Source organism: Prunus avium, chromosome 5, assembly GCF_965620075.1.
Source record: "Prunus avium chromosome 5, drPruAviu1.hap1.1, whole genome shotgun sequence".
NCBI classification, from domain to species: domain Eukaryota; kingdom Viridiplantae; phylum Streptophyta; class Magnoliopsida; order Rosales; family Rosaceae; genus Prunus; species Prunus avium.
In genome coordinates this window covers 9,564,316-9,583,754 of record NC_142288.1, presented here as the reverse complement: position 1 = coordinate 9,583,754, position 19,439 = coordinate 9,564,316, and the positions used below count along the sequence as shown (strand labels likewise).

General features: G+C 36.7%; 1 protein-coding gene across 4 annotated transcripts; it reads right to left on the bottom strand.

The window, feature by feature from the left end:
- Window positions 1-8,712: 8,712 nt before the first annotated feature.
- Window positions 8,713-17,880, bottom strand: LOC110752318 (bZIP transcription factor 16). Of its 4 annotated transcripts, none has more exons than XM_021953121.2 (14): window positions 17,662-17,880; window positions 16,945-17,057; window positions 16,355-16,526; window positions 16,192-16,248; window positions 16,029-16,103; window positions 14,849-14,938; window positions 14,686-14,745; window positions 14,426-14,595; window positions 13,868-13,922; window positions 11,430-11,472; window positions 11,066-11,352; window positions 10,168-10,245; window positions 9,950-10,075; window positions 8,713-9,197 (listed from the first exon to the last, which is right to left on the bottom strand). In XM_021953121.2, the coding sequence occupies exons 3-14, from the start codon at window positions 16,427-16,429 to the stop codon at window positions 9,084-9,086; spliced, it is 1,230 nt and encodes a 409-aa protein (XP_021808813.1). In that variant the 5' UTR covers window positions 16,430-16,526; window positions 16,945-17,057; window positions 17,662-17,880; the 3' UTR covers window positions 8,713-9,083. The 4 variants fall into 4 exon arrangements, with proteins under 4 accessions (XP_021808813.1, XP_021808666.1, XP_088109412.1 ...); XM_021952974.2 differs by having other exon boundaries at window positions 16,945-17,038; XM_088253286.1 differs by lacking the exon at window positions 16,355-16,526 and having other exon boundaries at window positions 17,662-17,879.
- Between the last annotated feature and the right edge of the window lie 1,559 nt (window positions 17,881-19,439).

Here is a 19,439-nt window from a genome sequence, read left to right as displayed (position 1 = left end):
ACTTAAAGTTTTGGATTTGTGTTCGCTCTTTTAAATTTGTTCATGAATTGAGAATCTTGATTTTTGAGCTTTGACATTCTTGATGATGATTTGGCAGGAGAGTTACTTAAAATTTCAGATGTTTGTGGGTATCATCCCTGAAAACCCTCACGAGACTATAACTCGTCCACTAGGGCAACCTAGGGGTTTAAAGGTTTATTGCATACGCTAAATGCAATCGAGATCCCTGCGGAAGTGGCTTAATTAGTTTTCATTTATTCTAAGTTTTTAATTTTAGTTTGCTTGAGGACTAGCAAATTATAGGTATGGGGGTATTTGATAAACACATAATTATTACAATTTCTATCCCTAATCTATATTTGTTAGTACTTTGTTTCAATGAATTTTGAACCAGTTAGAATGTTACATTGCATTTTACAAATCCATTTGCACTTCATTGAAATAAAGGCTAATTCAGTTGAATTTTCTATTAGGTAGCTATTTCTTGTGCAGCAGCCCAAGGAGAGAAAAGAAATGAAGCCCAAACTCCAGTCCATTTTCGGCAGTCAGTTTGCAAGCCCCAAAACACACGTTTTTACTGCTCAGATGAGACTTCATTCTTCATGAAAGTTGTTCCAATGGGTGTCTATTATAACATATCCAAATTTGAGCCCCATTGGATACATATTGAAACCTCATGCCTTCCTACACCAAGCTTGGTTCAGAAGAATTCGTTTTTCCAGCAACACATGTGCAGCATTAAAAGAACTTTATTAGCCAGCAACAAAGATTAGCAGCACATGGGTTGGTAGCAAATAAAGAGTCAGACCCCCATGCTAAAAGAAGAAATATAAAATGCATGCGCAATGATGTACCACCCGACAAAGAGAAGAAGGAAAGTATGGAAGTGCATAATAAAGTGTTGAAGTGCCACACCAAGGCATAAAAGAAAGGAAAAGTAGCAATGGATGGAGCAACCAAGAAGAAAAGAATTGAAAAGAATGCATGAAGTGCCACACCCATGCCAAAAGAAGAAACAATGAAGAGATGGGCTACGGTTTTGAATTGAAAGGGATAAGAAATTTAGATTTTAATATTTCCCTAGTGATTGTTGTTGTTGAGATTTAAGGCTATAAATAGGAAGCTCTACAAGCCTTCAAAACACACCCAAGCTCCACAACTCTTGAGCTTTCTCTCTTCCCTCCATCTTTCTAAGTTTTAATTTCTATTTTTAGTTTTATTTTATTATGGGGAACTAACTCCCTAGCTAAGGCTAGGGAGAAAGCTTTTAATATGAGTGTAATTTTTATTAGTTTGATCCAAACTTAAGCTTTAATGTGAATTTGTAGTTTTTGTTCAAATGAAATTTGTATTTTTCTTTTTAATTAATTGATGAATGTTTGATAATCTATTTCATGGGTTCAATCATGTTTTTCCCATTGTGTAGTAAAAACTTTCATGCTTTTTAAAGAGAAGAGAATTACTAAAGATTAATAGAATTTCGACGAAGATTATTTTTTGATAGTTTGTTGTCATTGGTACAAGTTATACTTAGAATACTTCTAAAGGAAATTAAAAAGAGCTTTAATTATTTTGAACAACTAAATTGGAAAATATTTTGTGGATCAAATTAATAAGAGTTGCATGCTTATGTTAGAAGTGGAAACTTAATGCCTTAGTGTTTTAATCAATTGAATTTTCTTGAAATCAAAATCTTGCATAAATCTACTTTTCAATCATAATTGTTCTTTTTAAGCTCTGTTATCTTTACACTGCTCTCTGTGGATACGACACTCGGACTTCCGAGCTACACTGCTATAAGACACCTCCCTTGGGTTTTGCAAAGTGGTGCGAACATTTTGATGTGTTTAGTGTGAGTTTTGTAGGAAATCGTCCCTAGGCGTGAGTTGGCACTAAAAGGAGCAAACTATGGTGAAAATGAGTAAAGAAGCAACTTGAAAGTCAAGAAACTACCAATGCACATAGGTCGACTTTACAGATTTACCTATATGTGCTCAGGAAGAATAAGATAACGTGCCATATATCATTAAAAAGCTCTAGAAGTCTAGTTTCTATAGAATTTTACGGTTCTTGATTTCGAGTTTCTAGAGGAAGTTACATCAGTTTTCGTACGAGTGGTTCAGGCTGCGAACTGAGTGACTATGTTCTGGCACTCGAGTGGCAAAGAGTTGATTTTTCGCCCAGTTTTTGGCGCTTGAGCAGACAGCGCGAATGCAACAGAGAATTTTTTGTATTTTTGGCATTTTTGGCTAGTTTTTCCTAGGGTTTTTGGTAGTTTTAAGTTTCCTAATCCTTGTATTATTAGAGAAAAGTCCTAGGGCCTATAAATACATCTTTTAGACTAGATTTTTGGGGAGAACCCTAGCATATTGTTCAATATCTCAAATCACCCAATTCACATACTCACATTCTTAGCCGTTCATAGCCTTCAAGGTTTTTCGGAGGAGGAGTTCAACTACAGTGGATTCATCTACGGATGTTATATCTTAATTCAAACTTTGTATTTTGTGTTCATAAGTATATTTTTTATTTCTAAGATGGCTATGGGTAACTAAATTCTTTGCTAGGGAGCCGATGTAACCTAACATGATGATTCTATGTTGTTGAGTTAATACTTTATTTTAAATCAATATATATTCCTTCTTTTATTCATTATTATAATTGTGATCTTGATACTTATAATTGTTCATTATAGGTATTTTGGATTGTCTACGATAAGGTTGGGCGAGGGGTTCATCCCTAATCATATATGCACTATGAATAAATGAGTTGTTGTTAAAGCCCAGGTTCAAGCTAAGACACTTCTTAGTTCTTGATTGTTCTTCGTAAACTTAATGGATTCTCGATTAAATTTGGCTATAGGGTTCATTAGTTGGGACTTGGTGACACCGCGGCTGAACGAATCATCATAATAAAGAAAGAACAAACCCTTGGAATTGAATTGGAACTTTATTCTCAATACATAGAATAGGATTGTTATGGTGAAGTCGGGATCCTAGTTTTCATCCATTGATTTTCAAAACCAATTTCCAACTTTTGTTAATTTTATTTTCTTGATTTTCAACACTTAGATTAAAATTGAGTAATCTTATTTTCGGCTATTTTAGTACTTTTAATATTTCATTTTTATTTTCTAGTTTTCATAAGGTATTCATATTTGGAATTAATTGATAAATTTTACAAATCTCTGTGGGAACGACTCTCATATTTGCTTGTTATACTATCATATCGATTCGTGCACTTGTGAGGTATAACTTTTGTTCATCAAGTTTTTGGCACCACTGCTTGGGATTTGATTGAAAGTTTATTAGTTATTTCTTCTTATGCTTGCCTTAAATTTGTGTTGGTTTTCTTAGGTTACATAATTAGCTTATTTTAATTTTATTTATTTATTTATTTTTTGGTTGAATGTGAGGTCAGAGATCCACCAAAGGAGACGTGTTGCCCTTAGACGATAAAGTAGATCAAATCGGAAAGAAGAGTTACGAATAGATTCGGGTTACGAATATGATTCTAACGAAAGCAAATTCTTTGCATTCGATCAAGAAAGTCAAGAGGAGCAACAAGAGGAGATGGCGCTAGAACCCATCAATAACGCACACCCCCTAGAGGAGTATGCGCGGCCCACCATCTCTACCTCACCTTCATCCATTGCTTTACCAACAGAGGCCAGGAATTATAAGCTTAAAAATTTACATTTTTCTATGCTTCCTGAATTTCATGGTTTACTTTCTGAAGACCAAATTGAGGATGAGATTTTTTCCTTATACCCTTAAGAATAAGGCGAAAAGGTGGCTAATGTCTTTGCCTCCTGGATAACTCACTGACTGGACATCAATTTACAACAAATTTGTTGGAAAATTTTACTCTCATGCCATGACAACCAACTTGAGCAAGCCAATAGAGAGCCATTCCATGAAGCATGTGATAGATTTAAGATGTTGTTAATACAGTGCCCTCATCATAATTATTCTTTAGAAAATCAAATGCAATATTTTTATGATGGACTAAATCTTTCTTGTCAAACTATGGCAAATAATGCTACAGGTGGAGCTATGTTTAGAAAGACACTGCAAGAGGCCTATGACATTTATGAGATTTTGGGATCAAATTCGCAGTAGAGAGATACTAGGAGGAGGGCGAAAGGCATCTATGAATTTGTTGAGGCCCAAAAAAGTCACGAGAAGCCCAAAGACATTTAAAGCCCAATATAACATATAATGTTGGTCATACATTAATCCAAGCTGTATTTTGGAAATTTATTCATTACATAAATAATAGTGTTCATGCCATGCTAAGCCAATAATACATTTTTCATATTTCAATCACCTATCAAGCTCACATGAACCCAAGTCATGTGGTTTACGGGGCTTGCATGAGGGATTGTGGTATGGAAGGTGACAGAGGTCCACAAGGCCCACGGAAGCTCTTGGATAATGGAGACTTTGGGCTAGCTACTTGGGAGGACCAAAGTCCAAGCCCATTACTTAGAGTTCTCCAATGTGGGTGAGCAAATGAGATATTTTTCAAGCACTTCCTTTTACCCATAGGAAATAGTCATTTTTGAAATGCCTAGGTTTACCCCATCGGAAACAAGCTTTTTCCAGCACTCCCTATTACCCGCTGGAAATAAGCCATTTCCAGCGCTTCCTTTTACCCATAGGAAATAATCAGTTTATGGTACCTAGCTTCACCTGCTGGAAAATAGCATGCCCCGGTGCTCCCTTTTAATCATTGGAAATAGGCTGGTTCCAGCACCTCCCTTTACCTATTGGAAATAAAGGAAAACCCTCACCCTCTATAAATTGGGAGGCATTTGCTAAGCAAAAAACCTCTCTTGGTTGCTGCAAGCTTCTCAGCAACCATGAGAACTCATCTTCCTTCCTCCTTTTAGCTGCTACAAGCATTCCAACGGCCATCCCAGCCATCAACCTTCATCATTTGGCTGCTGCAAGCCTCCCAGTAGCCATCAACCAACCCTCTCTTGGTTGCTCAAGCACCCCAGCGACCATTAAACCACTTTTCTTCCTCCCTTCGGCTGCTGTAAGCATTCCAGCGGCCATCCTAGCCATTCCTCAAACATCATAACCATGTTTCCTACTTTCTCACCCTTGAAATCCATCATCTTCTCTATAAAGCCTCACCAAGCATAACTCCAAGTTTTTCCTTCCTTCCAAGCTATAAACACCACAGCCTTCAAACCTCAAGCTTTTCCTCCCATTATCCTTCTCTTGAAACTCTTAAATCCCTAAAGCCTCACCAAGCATAACTCCAAGCTTTCCCTTCCTTCCAAGCTATAAACACCATAGCCACAAACAACAAATTATCAACAACCAAACTCAAGCATATTCAACACCAAGCCAAGCACATGCATTCTCATTTGCTAAACTTGTGGATCTTTAGCTCCCACACTCCAAGCTCTCAAGCCAAGCTCGTATAATCTCATATCAACATCAGCAAGTCATCTTTAACTCTTCGTCAAGCTGCTGGAAACATCAACAAGTCATCTTCAACTCTTCTTCAAGCTGCTGGAAACATCAGCAAGTCATCTTCAACTCTTCGTCAAGATGCCGGAAATATCAGCACCAAACACGCAACCGCTGGAAGAAGAACAGAGTACTCCCTTGGGACTTGCTTCTCCCTCGGGATGCTTTGGGCCTAGTCCTTGCTAACTCAGAAAAAGGGGCAACGAAGACTTGATTCACCACTCTATGGCGGTCCAAGAATCAACAAGCCCGGACGAGCCTTCCAACGGAAAAGACCCCAACAAAATTGAGCCATAATGATGACATGGCAAGGCAAATTGCCGCCTTCAACAAGAAGCTGGATGCTATGATGTCCAAGCACACCACTCCTAAACCGGTTGAGGCTTGTTCAATTTGTAATGGTTTTGGTCATAATTTTGATTCATGTCCTTCTAGTAGTGAATTTCCTAAATATGTGCAAGAACAAGTGAATATGATGAATTCCTACAACCTGAGGCCTAGAAACGATCCTTTTTCAAATACTTATAACCTAGGTTGGAGAGATCATCCTAATTTTTCATGGAAAAATAATGCTAATGCTAATATGCCTAGTCAATCTAACCCACCTGTGAAGTCTTCTTTGGAAGAGATGTTTGTGCAAAAATCCTCGCGGGAGAATATTCTCTTTGTGATTCTTCAACCTTTGATCTTCCTTATCTCTCTTCCTTGATTCTTGTAAAAAAGACCGGAGTAAATAAGCCACACTCGAGGGGTGTTGGCCAAAGGACCTCTGATGCCTAAGTTAATTCGATTGAATCTAGGTGAGACAATAGCTAAAAAGGGTATAGAAATTTCTCTAGGGTGAGAACTGGGTGGCTGGAGCCATGTAGAGAAAATATGGAGAGTGGAGAGTGGAGAGGTCGGCGACAAGGGTGTTGTCGTCGGCTAGGGAGAGAGAGGGAGAGAGCTTCGGGTATTTTTCTAGGGTTTTAGAAGTACCTTGAAGGAGCCTCGGAGGCTAGGGTTTCATAGAGAATAAAACTCTTATTAGGAAGAAGTTTATTCTTTCCCCAAATTGAAGATATTGAGTCCATTAGGGATTTGATTGAGATCCAAATCTCCTAATTTGATGATGATTATATCTCCTTATTATGATAATATCTAAATTAATGGCATTATCTTATTAAATAAAGATAATATCCTATAATTAAGATATTATCCCTATTAATTAATTGGCCAAATAAATTAGTTCAATTAATTAATTTAAGGGATATTCTTCTTTTCCACATGGCGTGCTATAATTGGAGACGAAAATATTTGCTCCCACAAGAGACTATGTTAGCTTTTATGCAGAAAATAGATTCAAAGATGGAACAACAGGATTTTGTAATAGTTCAGCATACCTGATGTCTTCGTTCAACATGAAGCAACTTGGAAAGCACCATAAAGCTGGGTTACTCATATTATTGGAACCCTTTGCACTTTTGTCTCTACAATCTATTTATGTCATTGCTTGATTTTTGGTCACTTCTAGCACACCTGATGTATTCGTGCCCAAGAGGGGCGAAGAGATTCGGAAGTGAATAGGTTCCAACTGAGTTAGAGAAGGACCGTATTTCATTGCAATTCCAACTGAGTAGGTTCTTTACCTTAATTTACATTTGCGTAGGTAACTGTGACATGTTACTATACGTCACTCATCGTTTGTGGAAGCCCTAAGGATATAACATAATTGAGTCCCCATAATAAAGAGAATTAAAAAGGGATTTTTAATTCATAATCAATTAAGAGAGAGAAAGGAAGGAAAAAGGGATATAGGTTTATTTTTATTTTAAACTAAATTTTTAAAAGTTTATATTTGTATTGTTTATTTTTAAAAGGAATTATTATTATTTTTAATTTACGGACCAAGTTGCCCATTCTCACATAAGGAAAGCTTTAAAAAATTGACAGAAACTGAGAATTTTCCTTTTTTATGAAATTTTGGGAATTGATTCTAAATTGAGAATTGTCCTTGAATTGCTTTAAATAAAACCACATGGACAAAAGTGACCAAACTAGAAAATATATATAAAAAATTAAAAAATAAAACACAAAAAAAGAATAAAGCAGCTAGGGTTGAAAAAACACAATTGGAGAAATACCTAAGAACTGTTTTGTTCTCGGCTCCCTCCCAATTGGCTTCAACATGCCTGTAACGCTAACCAACATAGAAAGACGTCATAAATCAAGATTTTTGTTAGAGTAGCATACTTTAGTCAGTCAATCTTCCAAGCTGCAGATTCACCAACCATATAATACATAGGAATTTAAGTGTGAATACTACTACCCTTAGGAAACAGACAAGGGTAGGACATGAGTTTCACACTCCAAATATCTCAGGGTTTTCACTCTTAAAAGTAGGCCCAGTGAGAAATAAAAGATGATATGCAAATAAACATCCTAAGATATAAAAAGTTAAAGTTGGACAAAAGTCAAACTACATGCTACTATGCAAAAGAAACTCCTTGTTGCTGCTAATTAGTTAGATTGTGCCCCTGGAAAGCACCATAAAGTTGGGTTACACATTCTGCTAGACCCCATGCACTTCTGTCTCTGCAATCTATTTGGTGTCATTGCTCAATTTTTGCTCACTTCTTGCAAACCTGATATCTTCGTGCCGAAGAAGGCTGAAGAGATATGACCAATACCATTGAGTTTTCCACCTTAATTTACATTTGTGTAGGTACCCATAACATGTTGCTAAACAACACTCACCATTTGTAGAAGCCCTGAGAATATTCCATAACTAAATCCCCATAATAAGAAGTAAAAAGGAATTTTTAATGCACAATCTTACTAGAGAAAAAGGAAGGAGAAAGGGACAGAGGTTTATTTTTATTTCAAATTAAATTTTAAAAAAATTATATTTGTATTGTTTATTTTTAAAAGGAATGACTTTTTTATAATTTACGGACCAAATTGCCTATTCTCACGTAAAGGAAGCTTAAAATATTTGATAGAAATTGAGAATTGTCATTTTTTTCTGAAATTTTGAGAATTGTGTCTAAATTGAGAATTGTCATTGAATTGCTTTAAATTGAAACCATATGTATAAAAGTGACCAAACTAGAAAATACATAAACAATTAAAACAAAACACCAAAAAGCACAAAACGCAGCCAGGGATGACAAAACACAATTGGTGAAATACCTAAGAACATTTGTTCTCGGCTCCCTCCCAAATGGCTTTGACACGCCTGTAATGCTAACCAACATAGAACGAGTTTATAAATCAAGATTTCTGTTAGAGTAGCATACTTTAGTTAATCAATCTCCCAAGCTACACATTCACCAACCATATTTAATACATATGAATTTTAGTGTGAATACTACCACCCTTATGAAACAGACAAGGGTAGGACATGACTTTCACACCACATATCTTAGGGCTTCCACTCTTAAAGGTAGGCCCAGTGAGAAATAAAGGATGATATGCAAATAAACATAACCTAAAATATAAAAAGTTAAAAGTTGGACAAAAGCCAAACTACATGCTGCTATGCAAAAGAAACTCCCTGTTGCTGCTAATTGGTTAGATGGTGCCCCTGGAAAGCACCATAAAGCTGGGTTACTCATCCTACTGGCCCCCATGCACTTCTGTTTGTGCAATCTGTTTAGTGTCATTGCTCAATTTTTGGTCGCTTCTGGCAGACCTTGGATCTTCGTGCCCAGGAATTTCTCCAAGCTTCTCCTGTAGAAACAAAATAGCATCTCCAGTTTAACTTCGGACATTGCAAATTAAAATTGCATTTCCCTTAATTAAGCCCTGTGGTATACCTTCTGTTTGATTATTAGCTAAACTAATTTATCTGGACTCTGGATGCACAAAATTTTTATGGGAAATAAAAGCATGGGATCTGGATCGGACTGATAGTACATCACTTACCCCAAACCAAGGAACTGTGCAGTTAGGCTTATGCAATAGATTATGCAGATTACACTATAAGGAGTTAGAATGTTGCATTTTAGCAAAACTCTTTCATTATCAAAGTGTTCTATCTTCACATTTGTAAAATTTGTGTAGAATTGAATTGTCACTTGATGCACGCCCCCTCCTTTGAAATAAATGTAAAAAGGAACAAAAAAGGAAATCTAAAGAACACCAACGTAAGTGCATTATGTTTTGGATCAAAACAATCCTAAATCAAGGTTTGCTAGAACAATTTCTAGTAATGTCTGAAGAACTTTTGGAGTTTGCCAAATCACGGTTTGGAACAGAGATGTAGACCGATTCAGATCAGTTCTGTTTACAGAGTGAATTAACAAAAAATTATAGTGACGATTCAACAAATCCTTTGTGCTTAAAGCAGGATAGAGTTGGATCAGCATAATTAACTCCCTTAAAAGAACAAAAACAAAAACAAAAAATGTGGTACTAAGTGACTGAAAAGTCGACCAACATCCTCTAAACAAGTTCGAAAACAAACCAAGAGTGGATGTTACCTTCAGAGATGCATTCTCGGAGAGCAGCTGCTCATACTCGCTCCTGATCCGGCTAACTTCTGATCTAAGAGTGGCATTCTCTTCTTTCAATGCTTCAGCACGCTGGGCCAGCTCATCACATTCCGCCTAACTCAAAAGTACATCCGTTGAGGCCATATTGCACATACATTGCCAAGTAGCCTGAAATAATTAACAGATGCAAAAAGTTACATCATTACCTGCTTGCGCAACCTAGATCGACGAGCCGATTCCCTATTTGACTGCTTTCTTCGCTGTCTTTTAAGCTCTCTCTCATCCTGAGTCAGAAGAAGAAGAGGTGAGGGTGCTTAAAAATCTGATAAAGACAAACAAAGAGGTGCTTAAAAAGGTGATAGAGCACATCTCTGTGCATTGAGAAGCAAAAAACTCCTGTTTATCTGTATTCTATAGCCACAAAGCAAGAAAAGTAAATAAAAAGGCATAATTAAAATAAATTAGAGGTAATAGCAATCATAAAGCAGGTACTTGCCAAGTTACCATGGGGACTGGCAATCAGAACTAGTTGACTGCCAATCTTAATATGTTTCATGTTAAAAGCAGTACAAGGCTAAAAGCTCAGAAAAAAAGCTAGAATGTGATTCCAAACATGCATGAAAATCAGAATAACTGAGGAAAAATTATTCAAGTGGATACCCGGGCAGTTACTGCTTTCTTCATATGCAACAAAATAATTGTTAAAACCCACAAATCATGAGCTCCATTGACTCAACTAGACCATATTTGCACATAACAACCTCCATCTACACAAGTCACACTATACTCCAAACACAGGGTATAACGTGTCCAAAATCCTATTCATAGCCTAAACCCATAAGAATCCATGTGCAAATATCAATTTTCACAAGGAATGCAACTTAAAATGTAACCTACACTTGGTGCTCTAAACCAATTTTAAAACCAATTAACATAACTGTACCCTCACAACTCCAACAAGATACTCAAAGTGAAGATTCTTCTCCCCCTTTTTAATCAGATCTATAAAGTAACCTAAATTAAAATAGTCTCAACTCAGAGCCTGAAAAAACCATGATAAGAAGAAAAAAAAAATGCACTTGAAATACAGGGACAGAGATTAACTTGTAACCAAAGCTGTGACTGAACACTATCCCGAGACCCAGCAGTAACTAATCCTCCTGTTACTGGAGTAGTGGGAACCTTCCCACGCATTGCAGGCACACCAGAAGAAGGTGGAGCACCCCAATAGTCCATCCCAATATTTAAGTTGGTTGCAGGACCAGGAACAGCACTAGAAGCACCAGCAGCCGTTATTGGCATGATGGCCATTGTTTGATTCAACATAGTATGAGTATTTGGCGCTCCATTCTGAGAACCATGTGCGGAGCTGCCATTCTGAGATGCATCACCTGCAATAAGACATAAAAATCCTTAGTAAAAATCTCTTAACACAGATTGACAGCCACAAAAAATAATATAATCAAACCTTCCAAAGAATCTTGCCTGCCCCCTGACTTGAGTTGTGAGTCCTACAAAAGTAATGGAAATGAGAATGTTGAAGCAAAACACATAAAAAAGGAATATAATTAAAAGGAAAAGAAAATCAAGAGCCATTCGAAAAAGATATTTCCCATAGGTAACAGAAGATGTGCATTAATCTAGTGCAAATCAAAGGCTGACACCCAGGTTCGAAACCCAAGGGGTTTCTTTCCTCCCAATGTAACCAAAAAATTAAAAAATTAAAAAAAAATAAACGCAACTTCAAGTCTCTTACAACTTTTTAAAACCTGCAGTATGCCATACAGATTTAAAACCTGTTTGTGTGCGTGCTGTGCAACTATGCACTGTTCACGCAGGTACTTTTCACACCCACTAAACAGTCCCTATAAACTCTTCTAGCTTCTTTGCACCATTAAATCCTTCATCCATTTCTTCTTTAACTTGAACCATACTTAAATGTTTCACATCCTTGATCCCCACAGTTATCCCTCCAAAACCTGCCCTCATGAAAACTGGCCACCATTTGCCACTTATCGTTTCCGGGCACTAACTGATGAGGACATCTTTGTCAAACCCATTAGGGTTTACAAGAGAAAGGGATGGAAGAGGAAGTCATTTAATTTGGTCTTTAAATCTGGAAATTTTTTATCCCTGCAATTAGTTTCTAACTTGTTCTCTAAGTTCTCCAGACTTCAGTAAGATTTTTAAGTTTTCCAGATTTCTAAGTTTCCTATTTTATTTAGGTTAGGATTTCTGTTTTAGCAAGGTATTTTTATCCTATCGTCTCTAGGTTTTAGTTTGCTATAAATACCCCTTCTATGTAATTCATTACGGAGTTGAGTTGTTGAGATATTGAGAAAAATTTACTTTCCAGAGATTGGACAAATCTTGGTGTGAAGCCAAACCCCTTGGTGCAGAGCCAAGACATCCTTATATCCTTATCATCTATTTTCTGTTTTTTTCATTGTTTTCGCTTCCGCTAAATTACCTAAACACTCAATTCACCCATATCCTACATCACTAACTTATTTACAAACCACAAGATTCTCCTCCTACAGCTCTGAGCCATTGAACCACAAGTGTCAAGTCCCAAACCGCTATGTGAGACCCTCAGAGCAGTCAATAGTCAACTAGCTCTGGAGGTATGGACATAACCATTTGTCAGGTGGAAATATTCGCGAGATTTATTTCTTACGTTGGATAGTGAAACATGAAATGGACTTCCATTCACAAGGTTTTTATCAGGCCTTGAGGTACTCTCTAAAACTCTAGATCAACTGATGCTTCAACTTAAAAAGAAATTCTTCAATTTGTTGCTTCTTATTGTTGAAAAGTGATTACCACATGCATCTAGCAACCCACTATGCATTCTTACAATCAACCATTAGATGACCTAGAAAACTTTCATAGCTTTAAGCACCACTCTTTTACTTGTGCAAGTATGATCCGCATCTTGGTAAACATAAAGAGGCCAAGAGAGAGAAATAAAAATATATTTGTGTATACACACACACACGGTTTCCCTTTATAAGAGGGATCCCTTTTGGGGATATGCCAAAGGGATCACTGTGTCAAGCCATGTCGCAATATGTTCAATGATCTGAACTATCTAAAAGTATTAGATACTTATTGAACAATGCAAAAGGTCAGCAAAATCTGAAATCGTTTGATAATTTGATTGCCATTATGAACATTTCAATTTTATATGGACCATTGTGTGTGTTTATTTATTTGGTCAGCAAAAGATGGCTAAATCATTTCTGATTTGGTTGATTTTTTGTAAGGATAATGCTTGCATGGAGGCATAATAAATGGACGGTTGTGATCTTCATATCCCAATGAGGGTTGGGCCCACATGCGATCCCTTTCAATTTTTACCAAAAGGGATCCCTCTTAATAAGTTTACATATATAAGTTACTATTCCTATAAGCCTCAGGACACCAAACAAAATCTAAAATTAGCAATCTTGCCTTGCTGTCAAGCAACCCACGTCCTAATTGCACCCAATGAAGAAAAGATGTCTAATGCTAAGAGGAAATTTCACTCAGAAAAAGGAATTCTGCACTTTTACTAGTTTTTTATCAAACTTAACGACCCAGAAGAATTATCATATTTGTAACAGTGTGAATGCACCACAAGCACTCAGGGAACAAAGATCTAAGTTCATTATGACAAATTTATTTAAATAAGTTCACTCTTCCTTTTCCTTTTCATTTAGTTTTTTCTTTGATATTAAGAATTATGGAGAGTTTCTCTATTACACCAAACTTCTATTACAGTCAACGCAACATCAACAAGTAACTTGCTTCCTACAGTAGGCTTGATATAACAGCCTAGGGGCCACTTTATCTGCCCCGAATCAAAGAAACCAAAGTAATACAAACGGATCTACAAATAAGAAACTTCAATAGTATGGAACTTACACTCTGAGAATTTGCATCACTTCCTTCACTTGTACCTTCACTGGCACTCTCAGCACTGCATATCAAAATACATTTCAACCATTACCAAAATTAATATGTAACAACATGATTTAATAATGAGAGGTCCATGTAAGAAAAGACTCCATAAGGATCCGAAACTGTTGGGCCTATATATGAGTTAATAATAAGGATCCAATCAGAATTAGAATTGTGAGCTAGCTACATAAACATCTATGCAACAAGAAATTATCTATCCCACAATTCATGATTACCAAGTTGCTGAGCTTCGCGATCACTTTCATAGATGTTTTAATTAGCTAAGAGATCAACAAACAGTTAAATCGGGACAGACAAAATTACACACGCAGCTTCTCAAATAAATGGCTTGCTGTATTTCTGCGACAAAGCTCTACCTACACTATCCCACATCCTACCTGACCCCTCCCCCCGTTTTTCTTTTCTTCCAATCTGGAGTGTCTTTAAATCCAAAGATTTCAGCAAGAGGATACTGGAATCCGTGATGCAAAGGCCAATAGGTATTAAACATGATCAGTATACCTTTTAGAGTGAACTCCATTAGCAGAGGCTCCTGATGTCTTCCCAGGCTCATTATTCTTCCCTGTAATCATATTTAAACTGCCCAAGCTTCCTTTTGATCTTTTTATGGGTAATTTTTCCTTCACCTCAGAGGGCTTACCATCTGCTTCCATGCTTCCAGGTGTGTTACCCTAAGTGCAATTTTACAAATTATGTCTCATGTACTCAAATGAATAAAGAAATTATTTCAAGCAACAAAGAATTTGATTATAGACACTTACAGAAGCTTCTACAATACCATTTGGAGAAGGCATAGCAAAAGGGCTAAAAGGATAAGATCCCTGTTTAAATATAGTGCATGGCATAAATTATTAGTGCCATCCAGAGAATGAAGCTAGAAAGCAGCTTGGTAATTCAGCTGAAGCAAGATAGACAAGAAATTACCGGAGGCATGGATGGATGAGCATATAAGCCACTATGGGGATACATGGCAACATACGGATGTGGAGGGGTACCATATGGAGGCATAATATGCTGAAATTTAAAAGCTTATTAGAAATGAACCAGTTATTAACCAGTTTGTGGATTTGTGGATTTCAAGAAAATTATGGTACATATCAACAGTATAATATTTTTGAAAAAATACCCACTTCCTTAGGTAACCTCGGAGACAAAATCAAAATATAGGCTGACAGGAAACAGGAGACAAAAAGACAAGTGTATCAGTCTCCATCAACCAGAAAAAGAATACTCGATTTAAGTCCAATTGTACAAGAGTCCACAGTTAAAAAGCCAAACTGTTACAAAGTCAAAATGGTACTACGTCTAGATCTCTTTCTTGTGAACATGCTCAGCGCCTCAGAAACTTACACAGGAGCTTAAAGCCAAGATCTTTCTCATGAACGAACACTTTTTCTCAGTTTGTTAACACATTTCAAATGATTTGTAAGAGTACAAACATATATCTTTAAGTTCCCATTGTACTGCTTACCACTCCTGATGAGGACATCTTTGTCAAACCCATTAGGGCTTACAAATGAAAGAGATGGAAGAGGAAGTCATTTAATTTGGTCTTTAAATCTGGTAATTTTGTATTCCCGCGATTAGTTTCTAACTTGTTCTCTAAGTTTTCCAGATTTTAGTAAGATTTTTAAGTTTTCCAGATTTCCGTTGAATTTCTAAGTTTCCTATTTAGGTTAGAATTTATGTTTTAGCAAGGGATCTTTTATCCTATTGTCTCTAGGTTTTAGTTTTCTATAAATACCCCTCTCATGTAATTCATTAGGGAGTTGAGTTGTTGAGATATTAAGAAAAGTTTATTCTCCAAACATTGGAGACTCCATGGTGTGAAGCCAAACCCCTGGAGTGATTCCAGACCTAACCTTGTTCATTCTATTTTCTGTTTTCCATTGTTTTCGCTTCCGCTAAACTACCTAAATACTTAATTCACCCATATCCTACATCAACTCCCAACTCTTAGATGGCCAAAAGCCACCATGTCAAAAATAGCATTAAAGTCAAAGTTTCACAAAATACAATCAAAAAATTGAATAATCAAGAATTTTTATTTTCTTTCGATGATTTATTAAGATTAAACAAATAATTCTAATGCACACGCATATACCTGAACACCCCACATATATGGGTGAGCTTGAGGACTTGATGCCAAAAAACCATGTGGAGGTATAGGAGAATATGCCTGTTAAGAAAATAATTACCCCACAATAAATTTCAAACATATCTAAAACAACAAAAATTCTAAAAATTGATGATTTTCAATATAAAACCTGAAATCCCGACCAGTCAGGATTAACAGTGCCAGCACTAGTAGTCGCAGACTGCTCCTGAAAATTCCCCAAAAAAGTAAGATTAAAGCTCATTACTAACTTCCAGTATGGGAGGACCTCAATTTTATCATAACAGATACTACGAAAAGACACACAAATGGACCTGCGTACTAGCAGGTGTTGTCTTCAACTCCTTCTCTTTCTCTTTAGCAGGTTTATCCATCTCGCTGCTACCCATTACTCTATATCAACAATGTTAATTTCATCGAACCATCCCACAATCACTACAAGAAAATCATCGAGTGGACCCTGTTCGCAACAGTGGCCTATAATGTCTGAGGCCACAAATGTTCAATGCCCAAATGTGAGATGAAGTACATCATCATGGAATAAAACAACAGATGCTAAATTTATTTATCAATCTCATGCTGAACACTAAACTTAAATAGTTTTTGTTACATTACGTCAAAAAATCCCAAAATATGTTCACTTATCATTGAAACAGAAAAAGTGAAAACCTAAAAGTATAAACACTGTCTTTTTCTCCAATAACTAGCACAAAATTGTATTACCGTACACCACCGTATTCATCCAGACAATTTTGATAGATATAACTCTGTAGTTAAGTTATCAATCTTTATTTACTAAGTCAATTTCTAGCATCAAGCGTGAGTGTCTAAAAGTGTGTTTGGTGTCTCATAGTTGTAGTCTTCCCATTAATGATTCTGACAACTTTTACAGGAGAGGTACTACCTTGGGGCCAGATGAGCTTTTTGGGAGCTACAGAAATTACAAGCTTAGGGCGGCTGCACTTCTCGTCACCATATTAAAGGGGCGTGGGCTCGTACTGCAGAGAAACCAAATATCTATAGTGGGCATACCAAAGTCAAATGCATATAGCAGGTAGATCTACTACCAATTTTTTCGTATTCAGGCAGTTTTAAATCCAAGCATGAAACCAAAACATGAGCATTATACAAAAATTACATAAATAAGAACTTACATGTTTTAAGAACCCACAAATGTGTGCTGTGTAACAAGATTATAGATGTATTATACACTTAGTAAGAAGACCCTATCTACTTTCATATCACTGACATAGCTCTTAAACTCTTTTATTGTCAAAAAAAAAAAATTCGGTTGAATCTTCACCATTGATGGCTTACGTTCGGGGCAAAAACAAATAACAAAACATAAAACATAAAACATAAACATGAAATGAAGAAAAAAAATTGTCAAGCAAATTCTAACATTAATTTACGGAAACCCTGAATCCGAAAATTGTAAGGAAGAAATACACAAGAAAAACCCTAACGTGAATTTAGGAGCCAGTGAAATTGATCGGTAAATAACCCATTAATCTTAACCCTAAAACAGAAATACCATAACGAGGTTAAGCCTGTGCTCGAGCAAATTGAGGAACTATACAAAAATGGAAAACGCGAGAGAGCAAATCAGCTCCATACTTACTCATCAGCGTGACCAGAGGTGACGATAGGTGCTTCAACGGGTGCCAATGGAGGAGCTGAAGAATTAAACGTAGAAAGAGAAAAAGAAGAAGAGTGGATGGGCGATGATGGAGCTTCTTTGTGTCCTGTGTTATTACTTCTTGGGCGTCTTCTGCGATTAGATAGTGAAATAGTTTTTTTCGGGTTTTTCTTTTCGGTTTTTTAGTTGGGGGAAAATTCCCAAACTATACTCCTTACCCACCTGCTGTGACAATTCCTCAACCGCTTAAGTTACACTTTCGTCTCGTGTCAAAAAAGGGCCTTGAGCCCACCATTGGTCTCACATTCGAATCATCATGGTAATTTGACACTCTGTGCGAAAACACACTTCATAGTTTTTTGGATTTTCATCTGTTTTACTCTCTAAATGATAACTTTGTAGAAATTAAACCCCTGAATTAAAAACTTAGCGAATTTAGTCTCGCACTAATTAAAATTGCCAATTTAATCCTTGCCATTTATTTGTGCAAATAATCTATCGGGAGATTATTCGCTTATAGATCCTTCACCCTTTGAACTTCCTTATCTCTCTTCCTCAATTCCTATAAAAAAAGACTGGAGTAAATAGATCACACTCAATGGGTGTTGGCCAAAGGCCCTCCGATGCCTAAATTAGTTCGATTGAATCTATGTGAAACAATAGTTAAAAAAAGTACGGAGATTTCTCTAAGGTGAAAACTGGGTGGCTGGAGCCATGTGGAGAAAATATGGAGTGAGTAGAGCAATATGGCCAGCGACAATTGAGTTGCTGTGGGCTATGAGAGAGAGGGGAGAGAGATCTTGGGTATTTTTACAGGGTTTCAAAGCTAGGTTTAGAGTTACATTGAGTGTTGAATGAAGTCATCTATTTAGAGGAGCCTTGAAGGCTAAGGTTTCATAGAGAATAAAACTCTTATTAGGAAGAAGTTTATTCTTTCCCCAAATTGTAGAGATTGAGTCCATTAGGGATTTGATTGGGATCAAATCTCCTAATTTGATGATGATAATATCTCCTTATTATGATAATATCTAAATTAGCGGTATTATCTTATTAAATAAAGCTAATATCACATAATTAAGATATTATCTCAATTTTTAGTATTAATTAATTGACCAAATAAATGGGCTCAATTAATTAATCTAAGGGATATTCTTCTTTTCCATGTGGCATCCTGTAATTGGAGACGAAAATATTTGCTCCCACAAATGCCCAGCATGGCACTTGTGTGGCATGTAAGAGATGAAATTATTTTTCAGGCTCTCCAATTGTGTCTGGGCTTTCTTCAGTGAGTTGGACTTCTTTTGCATATTAGGTTCCCAATTGGAATGGGTTTTTGACTTTTCTTGGAGTTGGGTTCCTAGTAGGAATGGGCTAGCGATTCCTTCTTGACCTAGGATGCCCAACTTGTATAAATACAGAGCTTCTCTTCAATCTTCTTTACATCGCAAACTTAACTTCTCTACTGTTCGTGCTTGATAAATCACGGCCATAAGCTGGCCGAAGGAACCCCTTCTCTCGGCCCTGGCATTTGTTTGTAAAACTAAAACGCGGCGTTTCGCCAGGGTACTTCGCCTTTTTAAAGACAAAAGAAGAAATGCTAAGGCATGATCATCTCGGCCTTAAGTGTAGGCCGAGGCCGAGGCTGGGCAATTTCACGGCCAGAGGCATTAAAAGCAAATCATCACGTGACAACGGGGTCCCAGGCTTCATTTAATGAAGTAGTGCCTGCTTAAATGCAGCAAACCCACTGGCCACAAAGA